The sequence below is a fragment of the Manacus vitellinus genome, unplaced genomic scaffold, assembly GCF_001715985.3.
Source record: "Manacus vitellinus isolate BGI_N305 unplaced genomic scaffold, ASM171598v3 scaffold_23_pilon, whole genome shotgun sequence".
In the NCBI taxonomy this organism is placed as follows: Eukaryota; Metazoa; Chordata; class Aves; order Passeriformes; family Pipridae; genus Manacus; species Manacus vitellinus.
This window is the reverse complement of record NW_021939718.1, coordinates 705,416-732,704: the sequence shown is the minus strand read 5'-3', so window position 1 is coordinate 732,704 and position 27,289 is coordinate 705,416. Positions and strand designations below refer to the sequence as shown.

At 38.7% G+C, this 27,289-nt stretch overlaps 1 protein-coding gene across 1 annotated transcript in view; it reads right to left on the bottom strand.

Annotated features, from left to right (window-relative positions):
- Positions 1–15,760: 15,760 nt before the first annotated feature.
- ARRDC3 (arrestin domain containing 3) overlaps positions 15,761–27,289 on the bottom strand; it is a 13,975-nt gene continuing 2,446 nt past the window's right edge. The window contains exons 2-8 of the mRNA XM_008921405.4: positions 26,012–26,093; positions 23,415–23,562; positions 22,094–22,196; positions 21,461–21,717; positions 20,870–21,032; positions 19,911–20,065; positions 15,761–18,535 (exon numbers count right to left, since the gene is read on the bottom strand). Coding sequence (XP_008919653.1) covers positions 18,479–18,535; positions 19,911–20,065; positions 20,870–21,032; positions 21,461–21,717; positions 22,094–22,196; positions 23,415–23,562; positions 26,012–26,093 — 965 coding nt within the window. The 3' untranslated portion in view covers positions 15,761–18,478. The remainder of the gene's footprint in view (positions 18,536–19,910; positions 20,066–20,869; positions 21,033–21,460; positions 21,718–22,093; positions 22,197–23,414; positions 23,563–26,011; positions 26,094–27,289) is intronic.

Genomic DNA, 27,289 nt, shown 5'->3' with positions numbered 1-27,289 from the left:
AAGTTCATTTTAAGTGAAATGAAATGACCTCTCAAGGTTTGCAGATGTATGTCAAAATTCCTAAATTCAAGAGCATATTTTATGGGACGCAATAGGGGACCCTCTGAACCTGACCCAGAGATCACAAAGGACTTCTTGTGGAGCTTTTCGTCCATGTCTTTCATTGCTGCATCCGTCTCTGATACACTGTGCAAGAGAGAACCGTACCCCTTGATAGCATTTTTTATGCCTTATCTAAGACATAAGTGAAAGTTGTTTTGTAAGTTTTTGAAAGTTTTGGAATTACAGGTAATTCCTCTTGTTTATATTTTGTACATTTCTTAGTGCTGTGAGGGTCTGGGATAGTAATGAAAGTGAGAGTTAATGAAGTATGAATTATTTCATGCTAACATAGGAATCACTCTTCAGCCAAGAAAGTTGCTGATTAAGGATTTTTGATTATGGCAGTTTTTGGATTTTCATAACATAAGGATGTGCTAGCTAAAATCAAATGAAACGTGTTTCCAGACTTTTTATTAACTGTAGCATATAGATCAGTAAATAATAAAAATCAGACTTCCTGGTTTATTTTAGGATTTCTTCATTTCTGTTTCTATATGTCTTTTGGGGATGAATAATACAGTCATTGGTTTTTTGAGGGTTAAATATTCTTCAGCAGCTCAGCATCTTTGGGAGCTAACTACATTGTATTACACAGCATGTATGAGTACATGTAATGACAAACTGCTACTAGTGTGTAAGTTTTACATATTGCACATTTTGAAATATTTTTCTCTTATGGGTGAATTCTCTCTCTTAGGAGCTGTTTGTTAGCCATTAAGTGGTAGCTTTAAACCTAAACTGAACCCCCTCCCTTTTTTTTTTGTTTTGTATTTTTGGTTGGTTGGTTGGTTGGTTTGGTTAGGTTTTCTGTGGGTATTTTTTCTTTTTTTTTTTTTCTCTGAGCTTCTCTATTTTATGTTTATAGATTGCACACCCTATGTTTTTAAAATTTACTATCTGAAGCTTTTTACACAGTAATAAGCTGCAAGTAACTCTCATATTTACTTTTCTCCAAGTTAAATAAAACTTTCTCCACTTTCTCCTCCACTTTCCCATATTGTTTCTTCAACTATCAAATCTTTCCCATTTGCTGAGTAGGACAGAAGTGAACTGGTTCATGGTTATTTTACTTCCTCATTTGTGTATTGGGTGTAGTTTGTGAATTGGCTAATTCATTGGGCACTAATTACATGTTCATTTAAGCTGCCAACTTAAGAGCTAAGGCCAAATCCTGATGCTACAACTGAGATTTTATTCTCCCTTCTAATTATTCAGTATCTTCATGAGTGCTTTTTGTGAGCAGAGGGACATGGAAATTGAAAATGCATTGTCTGCTCATAGGGCAATATCTAGGAAGAGAAAGGAAAGTAGTTAGAGGCCTCATTTCTGTCCCTGTCCCACCAGTCCTGCCTTCTACTCTGCATCTCCTCACCTTCAGTGTTTTGTACTCAGCTCCCCAAACTCCTCATCATTTCTTCCCTTGCCGCGGGAGTGGATCCAAAATAACTTAATTGTCATGTTTTTCCTACACCTTTTCTTTGTTCATTGGTTGCACATTGATCTTATCTTATTTACCTAGAGATAAGAAATTTTGTTGCTTGCAGGGTTATTTATGACATAAGCAAAAACAAACATAAGGATGAAAGGAAAGATAACATTTGTTGTGAATACCCAAGAAAAATGTTTGTGAACAGGGAATTTAGTAAGTGCCAAGTGGATTATTTTCCCCATTTTCCTTCCTAGAAGTGGAGTTAGAGAGTCATTAACATAAGAAGGTAAGACCAGCATGTGCTACACTATCTTTGTCCATCTGAGAAAATTAATGACAACTGACAGTATTAATTCAATATTTCGGGCAAGTTGCACAGCCTTAATGATGAACTCACGATGCAGTAAATCAATGGATTTTTTTCTCCTTGTTGCATCAACTGAATTTATACAAAAACATGGTCTTGCTTGGCTGGGGCAGAGAAGAGGTTTGTCAGTAACATGTAGGTCAAAAAAGAAGACCAGAATGTGCTTGCTGACATCATGTAGGATATGAATTCTTGGAAAGTAATGAGCTAAGTGCAACTTTGGTAAGATTCCAAATGTAATTCAGGGTGTAGCTGTTGATTTTTTTTTTGTTTGTTTGTTCTCTTTTGGGGACTTGAGGGTTTTTTTAGTTTCTAGGTTTCCAGCTTTTCTCACAAAACAAGGTGGTTAGAAACTTACCGACTGTAGACAAACCCCAGGGCTCTCGTGGGAGTCATGGGAGTTGTTGCCTCACTCCAGGGATTGGAGCTTTTGTGGAAGCACTAGAAAGTACATGTTGAAATCAAACCCATGGGTACCACTTGCTTAAGAAAAGGAATAACCTCCCAGAGGGAGGTCCTGGGGCTGGGTTAACACACAGCTGCCTCCACCATCACAGAAGTAAAGATTTGTCTTACGCAGTCTATTGATTCTCTTCATTCCTTTAGTCTCCTTCCCACCTTACTTCATTGAATATTGCATGATGTGTCCTGTTGGCTTTTTTACCATGCAGTGTTGCAACACAAAGGTTTGAGCAGCATTTGAAGGCAAGGTGAACTTGCTACACACTGCCAGATAACAAATCGTAGGAGTGATGGGCAAGGACAAAAAATCTTCTTACTGAAATTTCAGCTTTTCATAGGTAGGAAGATTTGTCTTAGGAATAATCAGGTCTTCATCTGAAAGAGATACCAGGTCGGTGACCTGGCTCTGGGCAACTACAATGGCATTGTCCCCAGGTGTTTGTAAGTCATCTCTATGAAAGATGCTGATGACCCATCGAGGCAATTTGGAATGAAGATTTACAGATTTTTTTTTTTTTTATACTAATTAAAAGTCCATTAGTATTGCTAAGAACTCCAGCTGAAGCTGCCAGATGCATCACTTGCCAGCACAGACCACTTCTGCTATTTTATGTACAAAATGAACAGGGCCAGCTTTAAGGGCAGTTGAAAGAGAAAGCTGGCTTAGGTAACAATAGGTTAGGGAAGGCAGATATGAATTATTTATTACTTGCCACTATTTTCTGAGAAAATCAACACTGGTGAGGTATATAATTCCTTTTTTATTTTATTTGGAAATGAAGATAACAACAAAAGGTAACAAAATATAAGCTAAGAAAACCAGATAAGACCATCTCAGCTTCTTTTCTTTTCACATTGCCTTCTTTGGTTCTTTCTTTATGTTTTGCCACCTGTCACTGAATATTTCTTCTAAGCAGTACAATTTCATTCCTACTTCCACAAAAATTCACACTTTTCTTCTGTTAGTGATTCTTGTGTATGACATAAAAAAATCAGTATTGTCAACTCCAGCCATTCAGAAGAAATTACTAGAAGAGGATTTTCTCAAAAGGAGTAAGTTTGTAGGTGATGTGTTGCATGTGTCTAGTATTGTGAATGTCAGGTTTGTGACGTCAAGAGTTAACTCCAGTTGTATTTTCAAATCTTCCTCAACAATGTATTCAGCACTTGCTTATTTTTATTATAATGGAATTCTCCTGTTATCAATTGACTTAAGGATCAAGGTCTTTAATGCTCAGATATGAATGCAATCAAAAGGCAAATCTTAGTATATGTCCTGTGCTCTGATAACAACATAGCAATTGAAATTAAAACTTTTATATTTTCCTTTTCAGGTTTTTTTTTTTTTTTTGGCTTGGTTGCTTGGTTTGTTTGGTTTTGGGGGTTGTGTTTGGTTTTAGGGGTTTTTTTTGTCTTCGTTTTTTAGTAAAGTATGGACTACATAAGGCGTATTTGTTTTACATGATTATATCTAAGACAAAAAAACCTCAAACCTGACTTCCAGCTGAGAAGCTGTTTCTTCTGCTGTGTTTGTTTAGCAGCAGAGTCCAGCCTGCATCTCATGCCGCCCCGCTTCCATCAGCACCCAGACGTGTCTGGACCCCTGGCATATTTGCGTGGCAAAGTCCTAAGAGTTATAGCAGCTAAATATTTCTGTTTTCTCTTGCAGGCAGTGGAATGAGTTTGTGACGTGTCATTTGCTCACCAATTTCAATATGAAAATAAGTCCAGAGTTGATCTTTGAGGGCTCAGAGGGTAGGATAATGAATTCTTTGCAGCATGCTTCTATGGTGCTGTCATGGTTTGAGATGGCCCTCCCTGAGAGTCGGGGGCTCAGAGGTGGTTGGGTGCCAGGACAGTGTTCCCTGGAGAGCCGATCACCACTCGTCTTGTTCGCTTCTGCTCAAAATCACATATACACAGCACCGGAAGGTGTTGGCAGTTCTGCTGTTGGTGTCTGCTGTGTGTAGGTGTAGAAGGCCAGGGGGTGGCTGGGCTCCTTCTTCCCCCCCTTCGGGGGAGCCCTGCAGCCCCACCAACTCTGCCTAGGCCAGAGTTAGAGACAGCATTGGAGTGAGTGTTTGTGAGGGATGTGAGTCACAAACAACTGGTAAGTGGGAGAGAGAGAGAGAGAGAGGTAGGCCTTGTGGCCAGGCCCTCTTCTCCCCCCCAACTTTGCAGCCAGGCTGCAGAAGGGGGCTGTTTTTTCCCTCTCGCTGTTTAGTGGGAGTGGATGCAAGGCTTAGCATTGGAGCAGAGCCAAGTGGACGGGCTGACGAAACAGCTCGGAGCCAGGGAAAGGAATCCCAGGTGAAATTGGAGATGGACTGAAGGGAGAGGCCCAGAGGATGTCTCTGCTGTGATTTAAATGCAGGTCAGCCGAAAACCCAGAGGAGGAATCAACATTCCAGGACGCGTACGTTGATAAGCTACCCTACAGCAGCCTACAAACCGAGGTATGAGACTGAGAGAGAGAGAATGACACAGCAGAGACTGACATGGGACCGAAGAGAAAGGACTCAAAGCTACCTTCTTGGACTTCGTGAGGAGAAAGAACTTCAGCAACCAGCTGGAGGTTGATGAGGGAGTGTTTCAGGCTCCCAAACACTCCCACGAGAGAGAGACTGCGTTACCCAGCAGGCTTGAAGGGCTATTCCTGGACTAAAGTTAAAGGGAGGGGCTTAAAAGGACTGATAGAAATGTAATATATATATATATATAGTTGCCTTTAGCTTGTATAGTATTTATTTGTGTAAATAAATGTATATACTTCCCCTTCCCCCTATAGAAGCCTCTGGCCTGAAAGTTTCTCTCCGGTGTTGGGATAAATTGTGGGAAGGGGTGGGGGGAAGTCTGGAAATTGGCTTTTGAATTTCTAATGTGGCTCAAACTGCCACAGGTGCCTTGTCTTACTTTATCCTGCTGCTTCTCCTTAAAAAAACCCAAACAAACAGCCCATGAAAGAGGACCTTCTGTGTAATGAAAATGACATCGTCAAGTTTTTTGTATGTGGTTGTTCTGTGCTTGTGTTTCTGAGACATTGTGAGAAGTTCAGTCTTGCGTGCTATCAAGATAATTGCTATAAACAGCTGCACTTGATCATCCAGGCAGTGGAGGGGCTGACTGAAAGGACTCAGGAAAAAAAAAATAAGAAAAAAAAAGGTGGGGTGGTGGTATAGGGGGGAGGGAGAACCAGGCATTGGCTACAGAAACATGACTCAGCTTCTGTTCCGTAAGCCCTGTGTTCAAGCACGTCTTGTCAGCTCATTACGCAATATGTTTAGCAGGGGTTTTCGCACTTCTTTCCTGGCTTGTCCACTCCAATTTCCTGTTTACAGCAGGCTAGGAACAAAACTTGTCAGAACAGCTGTAGAGCTGGACCCAGGGTGCAGGGGTAGCTCCTTGTCAGAGCGAGTCTTGCAGGATTTGCTCCAGAACTGCCCTGACATTGTCCTGGTCTTTAACAATAGACACAGCAGTTTCGCTCTGGTAGCAGTTGTATGTCTGGGTATGCACACACCAGCTGTGTTCTGCTCCTACATTCAAATCATTTCCCAAGCCGGAATGCTTCATGAAACAAAAATAGGCTTGTGTCCTTTACCAAGGCTTTTATTTTTAATGCTCTTTTTTTCCCCCGATGTATTTCCTTATTTCTAAATTAAACCTATCAAAAGTATTAATTTAATAATATGGCTTTAAAAAGCTTTTCAAACATATGGATTGAATGTGTGTGAAGAAAACAGAAGTAAGAAAATTGATGCGTTTCATGTGCAGGTTTGCTTTGTGATTTATGAAGCAAAAATTACCAAATACAGGTGATAGCATTGGACAGTAGGTAATAAGATAAAGGAACATTTGAATATGTTGAGTTTACCTCCAAAATGTCTTTTACAGATACCAAAGAATTTGAAATGGTTAATAGCTATAAGAAACTCTGCAAAAACAGACTAGTCCATGAATCTCTTTTCAGTGTATCTCCAAATGACACGTACATATATAAATCCAGGAAATTTCACATGCAGTCCTTTAATCTGAGTTCCAAATCCTGTGTTCTACCAGGTTAGCGTCAATGGACATTTAAAAAATACAGCCCCATATAAAGTGAAGTGTAGAATAAGTGTAAGGAAATAAGTTTAGTTTTAAGTCTCCAGAAGGTTGTTTATAATATTCATAAATGGACAAAAGAGTAAATAATTTTAAATATGGAAAGTAAATTACTGGTGTCTTTTTTATTTGTTTGCTTGAAAAGCATCTTGTTTTGTAATCTTACAATGAAATCTTAGTTGTTTTTCCTGTCAAGTTATTTGATGTAGTGTTTTAGATTAGAAGAGCTGGAATGTGTTGCTGATTATAGCAATTGCCTAGTCTTCCATTACTTAGAAAGAAGCACATAGACTTGAAAAACTATATTGAAGGAAGTCATTTGGGTGTCTCTCCCTGGCAAAGAATCCCATGCCTTCTCTTCACAGAAAGTGCTGCTTGTGTGTTTTATGATTCACTCACATGAAACCTCATTCAAATCCAGAATTATCCGAGGCTTCACTTAGCAATTTACGGTCATGCTATAAGATGTGGGAGGTGGAAAGTATGTGGAATACATTGCTATTTAAACCTTGCTCAGCTTTGAAAGCCTGAAGATAAATGAGATCGCAGTGGAAAAAGTATATGAAGGTGGGAAAGTTTTCTTCAAGATTCTTATGTTATTATAAAGACAGTAAAACAAGATCACTAAGATGGTTTTCAAATACTGAGTCTCCTGTATGCTATGATTTTTATGTCATAAGAATTACTTTGGATTCACAAAAAGAAATGTGTACTTAGATGCTGAACTTAGTAGATATTATCAAGGCTAAATTTTTAGTAGCTGTTTGACCTAACTTATAGCTCCACTGGTTAGATTAGATAGTGCCATTTAAACTATATCTGACTATAAGTGTTGCTTATATGCACTCTTCAAAGACACTGGTCACCTGGAGCAAATTCGGAGAGCAGATTAGAGATTTTTATTTCTGGTTTATGCTTATTTGTGCTTATTTATTAACTCTAGTGCACACTGAATATTCTCATTAATAAATAAAGACTTTCTTAGGCAGATATTTTTGTTGAAAAGTGGGTTTCAGATGGATAGCATAAATGATGCTCAGTTCTTAGAGCCATGATCCCAAGAATTAATAAAAGGAGAAGATGGGCACCAATATGCCTATATTAAATGGAAGACTACAACTGTAGTTTATGTTGGGTTAAAAAGGTGAAGTTATATTTGTTGTAAGACTCAATCATAGTTAAACTTCCCTCATGCAGGCGTTAAGAAGTATTACAATAGAGCTTTGAAAGGTCTCTCTCTCTTTCTCTCTCTCTTTTTCTCTCTTTCTCTCTCTTTCTCTCTCTTTTATGCATGGCTAATACATACTATGCTCATAGCTACAGAGAAAGGCAGCAAAACATTGTACTATAAACATAACAGTGTCATTGTAAATTTTAAGATTTAGTTGTCCTCTGTTCTGTGAGCACTGTTTTAGGAACCCAACAGGATATCACAGCAGTTTGAGGGATGTGAGGTTACTTCAGCAGCCTCTTATTAAGTAAACATAGGAGTGTTTCTGTGCACAGCACTGTTGGAGGTATGCAGGAAAATGGGATTTCAGATAATGCATCTTCAAAGAGGCAATCCTCAGTGTTGTCTATGTCTCAGCCATATTAAGCAACATACTTTTTTCTATCCAAGTGCTCAGCTGGGGGTGGTGGACACCACTACTGCCCTTGCAGAGTGACAGGACAAATATCTCATTGGTGAGAGCATAGGTTGCTTCAGAGAGCAATGGAAATTAGAGCACTATCTATTAGGAGATGATGTGGGTGTTAGAAAACTGAGCACAGGCTGGCTAGCAGGACTTCCAGCTTTCTGAAACACACAGTACCTTATAGGAGAATACTGCATGCAGTATATTTTTCAGTATTTGCAGTCTATTTTACTATAAAAAACCAAACCCTCTTAATGTTACCTAATATGTTACTAATGAATTGCAGAAGTTTCTGTGAACCTGGCAGAATATGTCAGAGTGCAAAAGGAATCTGTGTGCTCAGTGACATAACCAGTGTTCTTTCAGCCTAGGATATGTTGAACATGTAGTGCAGCTGTGAGTGCGCTGGTTGCACCATGCTGGATCTGTGAAGATGCAAGTCTAAAGGGGAATTCTGCCGTTTTGGTTGCAGAACTCTTAGGTTTGGGCTAAAGAAATCATGAAGTGAAACACAAGAATACGCACAGATAATTTTTCTTTAGTAAGTTGCATGAGCTAAATTGTGTTCTTTAATTTTACTGTGAGCATGCCCTATAGGATGCCTCATTCCTTTCAGCTCAGAAGTAAGAGTTTAAATTTCATAAGCTTCATTCATTCAAACCTTTAAACTATTTCCTCCTTGTTATTCTATTGAGGTCTTTTTGGAAAGGCTGATTCCACATTTGGATGATTGTTCAAATACTGGTTTGATGAACTAAGAGAAATATATGTCAATTTTCCAATAAATAAAAAAGCACCTGAAAAATATATCTGATTGAAAACCATTATATTTATGCTTCTTTGTGTCCTAATCATTAGTTGATAGGTTGAAAGTCACCAGCAGAATGTCATCATTGCCAGACTCTACATCTGGATTGTTGATTCATTTGACAGACATGTAACATCCAAAATATCTAGGCATATCGCCAGTGACTGTTTGGATTTTGATGCAGGGGAACACACAGTGTTCTTCACAGATTAGTATCCAGTCATTCTCCCAGAACCGCTCTTTGCTGCTTGTCTTTGTTTATGTTGACCCTTTGTGGATTGAGAGAAACACTCCTCTGTGAGTTTTCTTCCATGAAAGGAAGGTGACTGGAGAAGCTGAAAATTTCTTTTTCTGCAGGTTTAGCAGTGCAGCAGTCATGAATCAGAACTAGATGAAACTGAGTTAAAGAAACAAAAGTAAAGCAAACCTGTGAACTACAAGGAAATCAAGAGAGTAAAAGAAATTTCAGCCTTTTTAACTCAGTAAACACAGTCAGTGAGCCACAAGTCCTACACTTGATGATAATTTTTACCTTTTCTTTGTACTGTGTTCATGGAATATGAGCCCTCCCACAACCTCCCCCCCGCAAAAAAAAAAAAAAAAAGCTAGCTAGCTACATGCACCACCATGTAGAAGCAAATTGTACATTCATAAAAGTAATTGCACAGAACTGTGTTTGTCATAATCCATATAAGCACACAAGACATGGAAAGGCTGAGCCTATTATTTCTGTTTCTTTAATAAGACCAATTGCTTGTATGCTATTTATTTAAATAATTGCAACCATCTTCTTCCCCCACCCTTGCTTTTTCTTTTTGTAGAGAAAGAACTCCTAGAAATAACTAGTGTCAGCTGTGAATTCTGGAGGAGAAGCCAAGAATATAAAGCCAGTGCAAGTGTGGACAGATCTGACCCTCACGGGGAACATGGTGACACAGGCTCTTATCCCCACCCCGGACAGGCTGGTGTCAGTAGCACCTTTTACAGACGTTACACTGGGAGCCAAGGGACTGATTTTCCCTGCAGCTGCTCTGCAGATGATGCTGCACTTTCACTATCCCTGTTCCAAGGGGACAGTGCCTGGATCCTGCTGACAAGACACAGTGTTCCCGTAGCACCCCTATTAACTCAGTTGCCTGTGTTTACATTGCTCAGTGTAGGGTGTTCTGTACTCGACTGCAACTCGTGTGCTGCAGTTTGCACCATCTCTGGTGCACCTTCGCTTGCAATGTGTGTCTTGTTTTCTTCACTGTGTTACATTCAACATTGCTGAGTGACCTGGGACTAAACTGAAAACAAATAGATGGCACCCATTGCCTCCGAGCAAATTAAGTGGAGGCAACCATGACAAGGTTCCTTGCTATGTTGTGTAGCTACGTCCATGGCACTCACTGCTGCCACTGACGAATCCCAGTAGTTTTTGTTTTTCAGCATGCTCCATTGCTCTTGGTTTTTTTCCACTCTTTGTCTTCTTGTAACAACACTAGCCCTAAGGCTTCTTGGGGGCCTGGGTTGAAATTTACGAACGTGAAACTTTTTAAAGGTCACCAGAGTGCTTGCTCCTCCTGTCAATAACTTGCCTTGTAAGAGGGCTGGAGAAAAGCATTTGGTTCTGTTCCTGAGTAAGATTCAGAGCACCCTAGAATAATCCAGTAACAGCGTTTTGAAATCCCTTATTAAAACTGTCATCATATTTAGAAAGATCTATGGGTTTCAGAAAAAGAACATCTTCTTATAAAGTTAGAAAACACAATGGCATGTCCAAGTCCAAAATGTCCTTGTTTGAACCTGACAGATCTCTGTTTCGTGTAATCAGTCAGCACATTTCTGGACCACATAAATGAAAGTTGTTCCTCACCCGCAGTATATCTGCATGTGTTTGGGGTGTGTGCACATATTATCCCTGTGGATTCACGTAGGCAATGGAGGTGATGCAGGTTGATGGGGAATTGGCTTTGTCAGAGGTTCCTGGAGGGCTATCGCTGCATTCAGCAAAGGACTCTACTGTTGCAATGCACTTAAAAACTACAGATTGCACTACTGAGCTAAAAATATCCATGTGTTCATCAGGGGTGAAATGTCTGGTTTCTCTCTCGGTGGCTGCTTGGACACTGAGCAGAGGGGCCAGTCACCAGCCGCAAAATTTCGGTTTCTTCTGTGCTGCACTTTAATTGTGTTAATAGCAACTTTTCTTCTTCTCTTTCAGATCTGCTCACAGGGAGCCAAGGGGAAAGGAATGACTTGCTGGAGTATTTTGTATTTATCAACTAGTTGCCAAAAGAGTAAGGTTTAGCACAGTGGAGCTTGCCTTTTGCAGCAGCATGCTGCTTGTACTCTGTTTCAACTCTAACCATGCTCTCAAGTGTAATTTTTCTTTTTTCTTCTGGTAGTGCCAGAAACCTAATTAGTGTTAGGGCATGGAAGGCCATAGGAGAGTACCAAATGTATGCCAAATAAATCAATGTAATTTAAAATTACTTTCTAATTGCATAGGGGAAGCAAAAATTATCAGCACAACTGTAGGGTAGTATAGCCTTCATCAGAACAGGGTTTCCATATGTTTAGCTACATGAAAATGCCATTTATAAGCCATTTAAAGCTTAATTTGTTTGTGGATTTGTGGTGTTTTGGTTTTTTGGGAGTTTTTTTTGGGGTGGAGCGGTAACTGTGTGACAGTGTTAGGATGTGTTGCCTCACAGGTAAAAAAGATATAAGTTCGCTGCAGTGTACTCTAACATTAGTGGTTGTTCTGAATGCTTTCTACCTGTAAAAAAATCGTGTTATTGGTAAGTCAACTTGCATTCATTGTGAGATAATTCAAAATAATGATGCTGAAATACCTTAAAATAGTTCCCATTTTGCAACTGTCCATTTACTAGGTCATACCAGAAATAAAAATTCACTACTCCTAGTTTTTTTTCAATAAAAATATGATTAGGGGGAGATAGTGTATAATGTATTTTCAAGCACATTCTGGGAAGGCTTTTTGGGTCAAAAAGGTGGATGAAAAGGATTTTCTTTGAGCAAATCCAGGCTTATACAAGGCTTTATTGGTAGCATAGGTTATAAATACAGAAAGAAGTAGGATATTTTTAAACATTAAAAAGTTTAAATAAAATACAGGAAAGAGAAGACAGCAAAAGGATTAAGAGAAGATTGTTACCTACTTTGAATTATAAGGGTAAAAAAAGGGGAAAATCAGAAAATATATGTCTTACAGTTTGAAAGTTAACATAAATTACATAGTTCTACTTCTGCACAGGCCAGGTACTGTTTTCTTAGTGTGTTCTGCTTGGGAGGATAACTTTATGTGGTTCTACTGATAAATTGCTTTGTGCGTTACAGGTGCACAACTCTGTCACAATAAATAGTGTTTGATGCATTAAAAAAATAATGGGCAGCAGTAAAACTGTCTTTCCTGTCTTAGCCTGTTAAAAGATAGGTATGGGGACCATTTAGTTTTTATAGGAGATAATTATGTAGCGGTAAAACCCTGCTGTAGGTTTCTCTTTGTTTATAACACATATTTAATACTAAAATAATTTTTGAAATCAGAGATGAGGATGTTAAGCTGATCTATTCTCTTGGTAGTCCTAAATGGGACAAATGGGCTACTTACAGAAGAAATGCATGAGTGCCAATAGACTTTAATTGATTTAGGGTAAAACCCCAATCAAAGAGTAATTTGTTAATCGGAAGTCATTACCCAGTAAATACTCTACAACTTTTACAGAGCCACTGAACCACAGAGGGTGTTCTTCAATTCTGTTTCTTAGCTCTTGGACAACCATGACAGTTTTGCCTTGAATATTGACCATATCTAGTGGGGAGTTTCATTTTGATTCTAGGCAGTCCAATGACAGCAAGGCCTTGCTTAGCTCAGGGAAATTCCATTAATTTTCAGATAAAAATAAATAATATCAGTTTCTGCAATAATTTTCCCTCTCCTCCCATGTTCCGACTTAGTATTTAGCTGAAACAAAAGTATCATATGTCCTTTGAGAAAGATTGAATGGCATCACAATGACAAACATTTCAGGCAAGGGGCCTGAAGCAAACTCAACATGCAGCATCCTTCTGAACTCTGAATCTCCCATTAGGAACTGGACTAGGCGAAAGGTACACAGTTCGACTTGCATTTTGTGGCAGCACTTGGACTCTACTCAGAAACTATTGCTCCGTCCTAATGTCCAGGCCAGGAGATAGGGGGATCCAGCTCTAAAAATAGTGTGCTGTAGCTAAGTGGAGAAGTTCCAGGAGTGAATGATTACCAGGAAAAGAAATAGGTTACTTTTCTCCTATTTCCAGGACATGGTCTGGAGGTCAGGTGGAACATGCCTGACACTGTGCCTTTGCAAGTGGCTTTCACTATAAACATCAAAATCTAGGAGCTGAAATCCACAGTAACGGTCATACTGTGCAAATCCTGGTAACTGCTAAAGTGTCTGTGGATCTCTGAAAGGGGATTCCACTCAAAATGCAAAAAACTTGGGAAGTCTGGTCTCTGTGGCACTAGGAACAGCTGTCCTCCTGCAGCACTGGCCTACCGAAAATCTACATTTGCCTCTCTGTGGAGTTGCCCATAGCCATGCACCTAGAGTCACAGGAATTGATTCAGATCAGCAGCATTGGCCTGGCCAAAGTTGTTTTCCTTTGGAAAAACATTGTTGGGTGGCTGCCCAGCTTCACATGCTGCTTCTGGAGACCCTTCTTCACTGCAACTGGGCTTTGTGCTTCTAGCTGTGCTGTGGAAAGCTAAGATTATGGCGAGGTAGTGATACATTTCTATAAAACACAAAAAGGTTTAAATCTAGAAAGGAGTTAAAAAGTGCTAGGTACATGTTTAGCTAGATATTTGCCAGCAAATGTATTGATAAACATTGCAACACTGCCTCTCAATGCTCAAATGCTTAAGCAATTGTAAACCTCCTGCTGTTCTGTACACTTAAGGACAGCTGATGTGGAAGAGCCACTACTTTTACCTCCTAGTGTAGCTCAGTTTTGTACATGCACTCCGGTATTTATATTAAGAAATAAGAAACATCCACATTTAAAAAATCAGATCTCATGTAATAAAACTCTGGTAACTTCCAATATAATAATGCTGACAATAAAGCTAAGTTTAATTGTTAGAGGTGCGGGTCTGAAAATGTGAGATTTGGCCGTGTGTGTCCCCTAAATGGTGCTAATTTAAATTCTAACACTGTCACATAGCATTAGAAACGCCCTAAGAAGGGTTGTGCTGGTATTACAAAAAAAATAAAATAAAATATTGCTACTCAGCTACATGAAGCTTGTTCTGGTTTTGGCTTAGGGTAGAGTTAACTTTCTTCACAGTAGCCAGGATGGGGACACGTTTTGGATTTGCACAGAAAACAGCACTGAGAACCTAGAGGTGTTCTAGTTATTGCTGAGCAGAGCTTACATAGCATCAAGGCCTTTTCTGCTCCTTGTGCCATCCCACCAGTGAGCTGGCTGGGGGTACACAAGGGGTTGGGAGGGCATACAAGCAGACAGCTGACCCCAATTGACTCAAGGGATATTCTAGGCCATATGATGTCATGCTCAGCACATAGAGCCGGCGAAAGAAGGAGGAAGTGGGGGGTACATTCAGAGTGATGGTGTTTGTCTTCCCAAGTCACCGTTAAGGCATGATGGAGTCCTGCTTTCCTGGAGATGGCTGAACACAAGACTGTCCTTTGGAAGTGGGGAATGAATTCCTTGTTTTGCTGTGCTTGTGTCTGTGGCTTTTGCTTTGTTAAACTGTCTTTATCTGAAACCACACATTTTTGCACTTTTCCTCTTCCGACTCTACCCCATCCTGTTGGTGGGGGACTAAGAGAGCAGCTGTGTGGTGCTTAGTTGCCAGCAGAGGTTAACCAACAACAGATCTCCAAGCAGACAAGTGAAATGACAAGACAACCTTTTTCATGTTTCTTGTTGGTTTAAACCAGATCTCAAAGTTAACAGGGTTATCAATGGGGGGGAAATTAACCCTCAGTCTGCCTGGATTCTTCACCGATAAGAAACTCAAAATTAAGCTAATATGCTCTATTTCGGAGAGAAGTTTCTATTTTTATTATGTAGGATGTTGGATTAGATGTTTTGTGTTGCCCACATTAGCAGCTGCATCACTGAAGGGAAGGTACAGTCCTGTGGGAACACAGTGGTTGCTAGTACCCTGGACACCAATGGAGAGGCACAGGCAGGCTGGCTGCTCAAGCCCCTGGTTGTTTGCCTGATGAACCTTCTCTTAGGTCAAATGACACATTGATCTTGAAGGACAATGAGAATCCATTTTGCACATGCGTGGTATGCGGAAGGGAGATGCCACACCACCGGCACACTGGAGACACTCAACAACCTGTGCAGGGCACAGGTGGACATGCCCACATCTGCTCACCTCCAAGGGAACAGCAAAGGGTACCTTCTACACCCCAACTCAACAAACCACTTTTCGAAGTCCCAGCTGCAAACTAGACCTTTGAAGTCACTCCCCAATTTCCTCCTACCCCTCCAAAATGTGTGTTACCCCTAAGGGAAAGGACCAGACACCTGGAAACAGGGTTACTGCAGCTGCAATGCAATATAACACAGCATCCTGAAAAGGCATTTCCACATTCAGGAAACCACAGTTTCCCATCTGGGAGCCCGCCCCATGAGCTCACCAATGTAAACAAAAGGGGCAAAGGATCCCAAAACTAGACTCCCGTGGTACTTGGTGGTATAGTTCTAGAAACAGCTCTTCCCTATGTAGTTTGAGACAGGTAATACATGTGTTCTGTAGTAGATTCCTGTATTATGTGATCCTTGTGGTTTTTGTTTTATACATAGGTATGACATTTAAAACCTTTTTTTTTTACAAAAGTTTATTTTCCACAAGGAAGAGCAATAGGAAAAATTAAACTGTTTTCCACATATCGTTTTCTTGAAACAGAGTCTACAAGGACATATTCAGCACCAAAACTAAAAACAAACAAAAAATACAAACAGCCATAGAATATAATCTATAAAGCAAACATTTAATATTGCACTTTGTTTCTCTAATGTTTGGATTTTACTTACTTTTTCCTAATTCAGATCAGAATTCTCTATCAAATACTGGGCTACAACTGTGAACCTCATGTTTTATAATGCTGAGAATTGACCAACATTTGTGGAAGAGTAATGCCTCTGAGTAATGAACATAATTGAAACTGGAAGTCTTTATTTGATAAGCTTATACAATTTTTTGCTCTAATCAAAAAGGCTCTGATGCCATGTCAATTGCTATAATATTGGTCAATCCTGCTTTATATGCAATTTTCTATTATATTGTGGTAAGTACTTTAATGCTATGTATATCAGCAATTGTTCCCTAGTCTGTTAAAATAACAAAAAAGGAAAAAAAAGTAAAACCACCAAATGCCCTTTTACACCTACGATCCCATCAGCTTTTAAAATTGTCTGGTTGGAGAGGGTAGAAGGAAGGGACATCCACAAAATTGGCTTAGTAACATAAGACATAATCTAATTTCCTTCTCACCAATATTCCTGCTCAAAGCCCAAGCCTTTTAACTGAATCACTTAAAACGCGACTCATTTATATTTTATCACCCTGTTGTCATTTCTGAAACATGAATTATCCTTCATGTTCTCATAAAGGCCACTTATGGAAAAGCCTATTTTGTCGCATTGATGAAGCCTTAAAAACAAGGCAGAGGTTTTTAAGAATGAGCACCATGCAAAAACACCAGCCTCTCCTCTTCCACTCTGTGAGTTGTTTTATTGCACAAGGAGATAAGTATTTGATGGATTACATCTTGATTTGTTTAAGTAGTCAAGACCAGAACGGTGTCCCTTTGTCAGTGGTCTGTGTTACACGGTTTCTGAAAAGGAAAGTTGACTTCCATTATATTTCTCTAGCCTGTAAGTGCTGGTATTCACATTAGCACATCTAATGGCTCCCTTGCACTCTTTCTCTTCGGGCACACTCAAGGGCAAGTGCTCTTTCCACATAATTTCTTGCATTTTGAATGAATATACAGTAAAACTCACTGTTCTCTTTGTTTTAAAGCTCTTGAGAGTACCACATTAAGATGTAATCGTGGAAGCAATTCCAGATAACTTGCATCTAAGTATGGCTGGTAACACTGATCCTTCCCAGTTTAATTATACTTCTAATCTTTTACAGTATCATAAACCCTGAAGATAATACAAAGTGCACAAACTGAGCTCTTAGCATAATACAAGCTTTTCCTGCAGTTTGAAATATACTTTCTACTAGACTTATTATATATAGAATTTTTGGTGATTAAGTAGCTATATATAAAAATAGATTTACTTTCCCTTCCCATCCCTACCTACTTGAGATATTGATCTGTCTATGAATCCTAGACAGTGTATGACTATTTCCTTTTAAAATTTTTTTGAGGAAGAGCTGATGTCTGCTGGTGCTGCTTTCATTTGTGCCTTTTTTTTTTTAGAGCTTCACAACTTGAACATCTTTTTTTATAATGCAGAAAGAGAATGGGAATGAGGGTGGGTTTTGTAACTTTTGTGTATGTCCCTATTCCAGATCTCCCTCTCGAATAAAGAACAAAAACAAAATACAAATACAAAACAAAAAAGAACTTAACAGTGCAATGTAACAAAACAAATAGCATTCCAACAGTTTGGCAAGTGATGAGTTCACCTGAGATTAAGTGATTTTTAGGCAGTCTGTAACAAAATGCTGCTTTGCGATAATAGTAGAAAGGCAACAAATTCTTAAAAGAAATCAAGAAGATATACAATCTTGATGAAGTCTATTAGTTTCTGTCTATTAACTCTTCATCCCCCACCCTATCCCCACATCTGTTGCTTATCTACTACAGTAGGCTGCAAAACATAAAGCAAGAAGGATTGGCTTGAAGGCATTTGATGTTTGTAAATAAATCCACAATAGGATCCAAGCTGAAGAGGTGATACATGATCAGCCTACTAGGACAATTCTGAGCATGTGCATATGCAGGTAAAGTCCAGGCTACATTAAATTAAAAAAAAAGAAAAGTCAGTGCATTTGTCAAAGTCTGTTGCTGTTGGTTTGTTTGTTTTTGTTTGTTTGTTTGGTTTTTTTCCTTTTTTTTTTTTTTTTGTCAAAGCTTTCTTTTGCTCCTTATTGTGCGGACCACAAACAAATAAGAAAGGGGTAACAAAAGTCCGGCATAAATGAGAAAAAGCTGTAGTGACACTGAACCGCACAATGTAAGCAATAAGCATGTGCAAATTTCCAAATCATAAGAGGAAGCCATCCCTCTCTTAACATGTTTGAGTGTTTGGACACACATGACTGTAGGTTAGTAAGGCTGCTCCTAGTATGTGCCAGTATTTAAGAGGGAGGGGGGAAAGCTTAGGTCTTCAAGCATGTGGAGCAGTCCTACAGTGTTACTGCAGGCTTCAAAGCATGATCACAGGTTGTTTTCATTTATTCACCATACAGGCAAGAGCAAAACCACTTTCTCTGAAAGCGTCTCCACTATGATGCCTTGACCTTCAACACGGTAGGTATGGTTCAAAACCCAAGTCAAGTCAGCTTCTTATGGATTCCTTCAACGAGAGGGGCAAGATGGTCTGTCGTCTGTGGTTTGATCTGGGTTTGGATCAATCTAAACAAAAGAGGGAAAGAACCCAACAACCCAAGTTATTTTTAGCCAATTGCTAGAAAATAAACCAATCTGAACAAAAACCCACCAAAACTGATGAGTCTAAGACAATCAGTGATAAATGGAATTCCTAATCCAAAGGTTATTCAAGTAACTGAAATACCTCTACACAGTTAGGCAAACTTCCAACAACAAACTAGTAACTTAATGGAAAACTTTAAGCTACAGGTTGATGGCAATTTAAAGATAAGCACAAAGAAGTAATTAAAAAATTGGGAAATCCTGTTTTAGTAGCACAGAAATATTTTAATTTATTTATTGTACACAAAAAGACAACCTGGCTCATCACTAAACATGTAACTTAAAACATTACATTGATTTCAAAAGACGTTTTGCTTAGAAAGGCACAAAACCTCTTTCTACTTAATTTATAGGTAATTAATCCTCAAAGACCCCATAAAATGTCTTGTAAGTTCATGTGTTCCACACATTACGTCTTCTTCCTTTCTACAAAAGGAATGGGTGAAGAACACGCTAACTTAATGGTAAGTCTAGTATATAGTTTGGTCAGTTAATTTTAGAAAGCCATTTTTTAGGACAAAGTAAAGGCTTCTTTCTAAATCTCTAAACAAAAGGGCCTGAGTTGTATTCTAGTGTTAAGCTATGGAAGAGTTTTCAGATAAGACTCCAGCAGACAAAAAACACATCACTCACTGCCCACTCAATCACTTAATGGCAGGTAAGTGTTACAAGAGGAAAAGACAAAAAATCAAGAGTGCGTGAAAGCCAGGCAAGTTTTAGCCAAAGGACACTATTCTGTCCTATACCACTTCTTTTCTCTCAAAAAATATGAACATAGAGAGCTTTTGAAGTCATGTCCCAGTTACTCAGCGGCTTTCACAGAACTTAAAACTGCAGACAGAAATGTTGAAACTGTGCATTTAGAGAAACCTAAATCAGAAAGAATACCTTTGCAACTTCTCTACATAGAACCTCTGAAAGCAATAGATACACAGAACCTGAAATAAACAGTACTTTTATAAAGTAGAGGTGAAAAACATTAGCAGGTTGTGCATCTATACACTCAAAATGTTGGTGTTCATCAATGCATGTATTATATATATAATGCAAGGTTTTAACGAAGTTGCCCAGAGGGTGCATAACAGCTTGGAAATTTCTACAAAGTGTTAGAATAGTGAAGAATCCTGAAAAATTATTGATGCAATTTACCTGCACTTTGCTAAAACAAAGTTTCCTTATCCTATGTTCATAATTTTAATTATTCTTCCTGTTTTTTATAAAGCAGAAACACTTTCCTACATTTTTTCCACACAATCAGAAAAACATTGAATTCGTGATTATATTCTGAGGTACCTACTTCTGAATAGAGGGGCGGAGGCAGAAAACGGAACTCCTGGATATATGCAAACAATGGTCCTGGAAGTGCCCTCTCAAAGTCATCACAAGCACCTAAGGGTGCAAGGCTGGACTGTCGTTGTTCCTCTGTGACCACTTCTGCATAGCTCGGAGGTGCTGCAGGGAAAAGGCACACGCAGTTCGAACAACAAGTTCTTATGCATGTCAGAACATATAACATGATAAATATTAAAACTTTTATCATTGTAAAGTGTAAAATGCAGGTAGATAAGTAACTTCAGTGATTTTTCCAGTTCTTGAACATTGAAAGGGAGGGTAGGCTGTTATGGTTTACTTTAAGACTATGCTCAAATCCAACAGCAGACTGACTGTTTATTGTGGTTAAATATCTCTTAAAATTTAATGCATACTCAAAATACTGAATTTCTGTACAGGTAGGAATATTAGCATATTGCATTTCTTTGGGCTCCACAAATCAGTCTGAGGTTTGCACACAAACAACCCCAGGTACTTATATGCAAAAAGAGGGAAAGAGATACAGAGTTTCTCCTTTGACAAATGATTCCCACTGCAATGGATTACACTATCTTTTCACAAAGCCTTGGATACTAAGGATGGTAAAGGTCGCATGCCTTAACTGCTACTTTGACAGGTTACAATGCCTTACAATCAAGAATGCAATTGGGATACTGCAGGCAGGATTAATTCTGCCCAGGTACAATGGCATTCCATGCTTTTGCTTGTGCCAGTGTCCAAGCAGCTGGATTCTACTGCTTGTCCCCAAGAGAGGAAGACAGGGAGGAAACTCTGTTCTTCTACACAGGACAAGCAGGTGGTAAGGAAACATCCACAAGGGATTTCCTGTGGGCTTTATTATGAGGGATGTAATTTGTGTCTGTTTGCATGACAGCAATGAATAAAGCAGACAAAAATCAAAACAGACTTGTTTTGTCAGGTTACCTTCTGGTCTTTCAGGCAGCGTCAGACCAAGCCAATTCATGTTCATGCTACACTGGCTGCTCACACTTGATGTTCTGCTGCCAAACGGGTGTAGAGGAATGGTGCCAATGACCAGTGGTAAGTTGAGGAATAAATCCATGGCGCCCGGAATATCAACATATACCTAAAGAACATCAAAGAGGTGTATGATTAAAAATAGGTTTGTACCTGCACTTCATAATTATTAGACTAAAGTCTCCACCCATGGAATTCTTCACAAGGAACTGAAGTTTTTGTTTGTTTGTTTTGGAGCCAATGTCCCTAGAGAGATAAAAAGCTCCCCAAGTCAAAAGCAGCTAAAGATTCTTAACACAAGCCCTCACTTGGAAATGTTGCCTACTCATAACACATTTGCTTATCTGACATGGCACAACTGCTTTATAGAACATGCAAGATTTAAATTGAATTTATTTACAGAATTTCTGTCAGGACGCTAATGGTAGGTTATGTATTTCTTTTCTAACTAGTTAGCAGCACACAATCTTTTGCTAAAAATCTGCAAGGAATAATGGAAACTACTCATGCTCAAGTGAAACAAACCACCCAACATACCATCAGTGAATACTCCACACGAATTATACTACAGTCAAGGATTGAAGGGGAAACAGGTGGAATTTTCAACTGTTTGCCATTCCAGGTTTCCGTTTTGCCAGATGACAAGGATTCCCCGCGCAGGTTGGCAACAAGCTGTTTGACTTCCTTCATTTTTCCTTTGGCATAAAATGCCTGTGTTTGGTAAATGGCTGCCTTTGGCACCACCACACGGGAAGAGCAGTTCTCAATCTCAGCAAAGATCTGAATTGACTCACCTGAAACAAAACAATTTCATGTTCTCTTTATATTTGCATGACAACTGAAGCAAATTGCCACATACTGTGTATTGTTGTAATGCGCTAGCAATGCTCTAGACTTTGAACAACACCTACTGATGTTAACAGGAATAAGGTCAGCATGAGATACTTCTGGCAGAAAAATGCACAGGTCTAATAGAAGCAGATGCCCTTTGACAATCTGGAGACATAGCAAATTAACCAAGCGAGTTGTTTAGAAATAGCAAGCTTGATGAATGCAAACTGAGGTGGTAAGAATAGTTAAAATGTTTCTTTTATATAACAGCGGTTAAGTACAAAGTGTCATTTTAAAAGGGAAGGAAAAACATTTCCTATAATTACTTCTGTTACATACCTGGGGTGTAGCCCTTCCTTTCAATTTTGGCACTTAAGGATATTGGGCCTGAGGTACAAAACCAACAACAGAGAGTTTTTTCTTTTGTGCCTGCTTGGGGTGACTGCAAGAAAAAAAACAACATTGTCCATTCAATTGAGAGCTCCATGACTCTTTTAACTATTCTAATCAAGACCAAAAATTATTTTAATAATGTACTTATTACACATTTTGATAAGCATAGCTAGTTTTATTTAGAGGAAGAATTCTCAAGCAAAATGCACTAAGCAAACTGTAAAGTGTATTCTAATTCCATACTAACATTGCTTTTTTTGTTAGACTTCATACTACAGTCACATTTAGAACAGGTTTTTATACACAAATAAATGAAGCATAGCTTAAGAAAAGGTTTTATAGCCTATATATCTCAGCATACTGTTGGAAGAGCTTTTAATTTATCATTAAACTAGAAGGTCTTTTCAGTACAATAACTAAGAAACAATAACTAAGTTGAAATACTGTAACCTTGACTCCTGCTATTTCCTGTTGCAAAGAGATCCTGTTTCATCTATATTAAACAGACTTTGTTATTTTACACGACACTAGGATTTAGGACTTGATCCAAAGCCCATTAAAGTCAAATGAGAGTCTTTTGATTTTAAGGGTATTTGTCCAAGACCAATGTCCCTTTGCAAGTCTGATTTTTCACCCATACACACAAGAAACCTATTTCAATGGACTTTGAGGTTTTCCAACCCCCCCCCCCCCCGGTAAGGGGGCATCTGAAGAAGTGGGGGTGGGGAATGGAATTTTAGGCCAGATTGAAATCAAATCCTCATTGAAAGCAGTTGTGATACTGAAATTATTTTAATGAAATGACATTTCAGAAAAAGATTATAGAGAATTGTGATAATTTCTCCCCACTGTCAGAAAACTATCCATATGGAAATTATCAATTATGCACACCAGTATATATTTTTTACTTTGCATTTTTAAGTTAGCAGTCTGTCACAATTCTTGAAAATTTCACTGTTCCTTCTTTATTCAAAATCAAAGAGGAACAGTTCAGTTCTCAAAATTTTCCTTCTTAACAATTTAGTATTATCAATTTAAATTGATAAAGCCATTTTACATATCTTAAAAGTGAAGCAACTCCAAGTACAGGAAAACATAGCTTTCAAAATATCAGAGTTGCTGAACTAATGAAATACTGAGATGATTGGCCATAACTAAAGTAGCAAATAAGTATTAGATAAAATTAGATGTGGATAGTATTTCAGTTACTATACTTCATTATTTTTTATGCCAGGAACAAAAAATGAATAATTCTGTCAATTCTTACCAGTAATGAAGGAGTGTTGATATCTATATGTTCAAAGACTGTAAATTCCTTCTTTAATTTTACTGGTAGAAACCAAGGCCTATGCAATTCGGCTTTCACCCAATAGCGCACACTGCCATGTCTGCCTTCGAATGAGGTAGCAAGTGGTCTGTGCAGGACACAAAGGTCAAAATTGAATTGATCAGGTCAGGGATTAGTATATAGAACTGCATTTTTAATGCACTGTAGTACTTAATGAAGAGTAACTTATTTGCAAAGTTTCCATATCTCAGAAAAATTCAAGATTAAAGATGGGAGAAAAAATCATCTCCAATTCATCCTACCGTAGTTTTGCATAGATTTTAAGAATCAATTAAAGAATTGTACTAGAAAATGCCAGGAGAGTACACATTTCCTTTAAACTGAAGAGGCTACTTTCACATCTAGAGTAAAGCATGCAAATTCAAGGCTAAAATTTGATTACCAACTTAAAATTAGCACTAGTATAAACCATTTTCAGTTTTGGATATTGCATTTTGTAAATCACTGTCTGTTACTTAACTTGGCCAGTAGCTCAGTATGAGGTTAACTTTAACTCAGCGTTTTTGTAGTTAGTTTCACCTTAAAGCAGAGCAAATATTCCAACTTGGGAGTTCTGAAGACAGAGGCTATTTTGAGCACCTTCTAATTTTCCTCTACCTTGATGAGACCAGCTTAAAACATTTATAATACATAAGGATGTACATATACAAGCATATATATACGTACATATATATACACACATGAAATCATCAAGACTACTCTACTCTGAACTTTGATACATCAAGTAAGTCTATTTTAGGAGCTGGAAGAGAGATAATGTGGAAAGGTTTTCCAGACCTTTAAGCGTTACCTTTTTTACTAGTAATATCCTAAAAGGCAACACGAAGTATCTTTGTAGTTCAATATTTCCAATTAACAGTAGTTTTCCATAACTCTTCTTTTTCCATTTTACTACGTTTTGAATATACTGTTACATATACATTAAAAATAAATTATTTGCAAAGTTTCCATATTTTTCATAGGGAGTAATACTAGCCACGCTAGTGCTTTACTAGAATTATTCTTTCAGTTACAGGTTTGACTTGTCTATTTGCACATCTGACATGTTTATGTTTTTCCTCCTAATAATCCAATTAAAAAGATTTTCTAATCCGTCTCCAATGTTTCATTCTGCCTCATGTTCTGTAGGGCAAAAATCAGTCAGGATGGTGCACATCTTTCTGTTATTCTGAAGTTTAAGTCGATTTTGGAAGTATTCCATGGACATTAGTAAGTAAGTAGCGTAACCATGAAGTGTCAAAGTTAAAGCTTTTAATATCACCCTTTTTCAGTATTATCAAAAACTGGTTAAATAGTTATTCCTTCAGGTCACTTAAAAAGAACCTGTACTTTGACCAATACTTGTGATATTTTGCTGGCTGGCTGTTTCACTACAAGCTCAGCATTTCATGTTCATGTATATGATATTTTGGGGTGGGGTTTTTTTAATGCCCCTTCCAACTCAAGCGAAAATCAGTATTAGCCTTACTTCTTCTTGTAGTTGAGATTTTCACACAATGCTAACTTGCCTTTAAGGTCTTCATAGTAAATGTTACTGGAATAGTGTAGAAGTTCTGTGCTGTACACTTTGAAACTGACCTGTAAAGCGTTTATCATCTGCAGGTTCTGCTAAAACCACCACTTCCAATAAACAGCTTTAATATTAGGTAGTGAGCTATTCTGCATAACACACTGCCAAATTTCCAGTGACTTTCAAAACTTTAATGACTTCACTACTTGCCCTTTACAGCAAAAGGCTCCTTTTTCCATCCTTATTCAGACTCCTCCTTTTCCTGTGTATTTAATTTTATTGTAACTTGTATTTTAGCTCATTTCCATATTGTTAACCCTTCTATGTATAAATATTGCATCCACAATGTCTACATTACCCATTTCAGACAGTGATGGGGGAACAATCTTTATCTTAACACTTCTGCTCTCACTCTTGCTTCGCCTGTGCTTTCTAAGGCAAATGGGATTAGGTATGGGAACTTTCTTACTTCTGCCCTTCCTTTCTGCATGAAAGGCCAGCCAGGGTACATACATCCTATTTGAGTACAAACAACCTTCTTTTTTGTTGAAATCTGGTTAAATCATCTCTTCCAGATGCATCTGTCCCAGACTGAGGCCAAACAATTCCACTCTGATCTTATTTCTAGTTCTGCTGGTCTGGATAGCTCCAGTAAATGGCCGATTGAGTTAGAAGGTATCTCAGCTACTCTGCAGGACTCCAGTGGCAGTTCAAATTCCACTCCCTCCTCTTTGGAAGGGGTAGTAGATTGGAATACCTAAAAAGTCAGTAGGACTTGGTCAAAAGAAAGTGAGCAACTGGGCAGCAATGAACCTTTTTGTGGCAGCTATAAAAAGAACGTGTATCAGTGTAAAAGCAACCTCTTCAGTGTAACAAGAGTATGTTCTCTGCTGCATGTTGGAGCACAATTCCTACTACCATTGAAAAGGTTTCCCCTCCACCCACAGCAGGAGTTTTGGTCAGGTGGGTGGGCAGCAGGGCCTGAGGACTGTGTGGGGGTACTTACGTCTGTGGAAGCTCGAAGCTGAATGCATATTCATGCCTTCCCGAAAGGATGGTGTGAAGGCCTTCTTCTGAGTTGTCATCATCTAGAGGAGAGAAAAACCAACATGCTATTCCACCTGCACACATTTCATATAAGGCATGGGCTTCTCTTCCAGAATAAAAGAGATTTTCACACACATTACAACACTTAAAAGAACGTGATGCACCAGAAACAAGGCCTTCCAGTCCATTGGTTATTAACTGCTGGAATGCAGGGAGAACTCTGACCAACAGAAAGGCAGGCAAGATTGCCACATTCACTTTACAAAGAAGCAGAAAAATTTGTTTTAATTTATAAACCCGCCTCTGAACACTGACACAGTTTCAACTGCTGCCATTTCAAGGCCTGCATGTAAGATCTGTAATGGAAATCATGCTGCTTTCCACAGCAATTGCTAGCCAGAATGAACCAGAGATGGCTCTGTAGCAGCATTAACTGTACCAAGTCTGCTGCTTAAGATTAAATGTAGTAATTCAGCTTCTTTGTATCTCCAGCCTGGCAACGGTGTCAGGCCGTAAATCATAAAAAAGTGTGAGAACGGAATAACAGTGTACAAGCACCACCAGGAAAGCACCAGACAAAGTCAGGGACACAGAAAATGGCAGGCTGCCCGATTAACACTGTCTAGAGCTAAGTTTTTTTTGTTTGTTTGTTTGTTTTTTTTCTTTTTTGGGAGGTTTAACTTGATCTTGCTTAGACAGCAAGACCCAGACATTTGCTGGTTTTCTGCCAGGAACGCTGTCCCTTGTTTATGGTCATGGTCATGATTACTTTATATGCTACAAGAAAACTGACATTTATTCTGAGATAAGACCAGAAGAACGCTGACTTGGTCAAAATAGAAAGTTTTGTACAAAATAACTGAGCACCTTACACATAAAAATGGCTGGAATAATAAATGGATATATAGCGAGACAAAGTGAAAGGGAAGAGCATATGTGTAGCAGTCTTAAGCGCTAATGGAGGCACGCAGGAGGGTTGTAAGTTCCTATTGTCCTACAGAAGCACCGATGCTCCACTTCCTACAGTGCAAACATTGAAAATCCTAAGTGAAATAATAATAATAAAAAAAGAACAAACAGCAAAAAAAAATATTAAAAAAAAAAATCCCCTCAGCAAGATGTGGACATAAACGCACTTTCAAGCACGAAGCATTACCCAACACAGGTCAGCAAAACGCGCTGAAAGGGCGGCATAACGTATCGCCATAAGGGTATGTGTGTGTGAGTTTTTAATTTT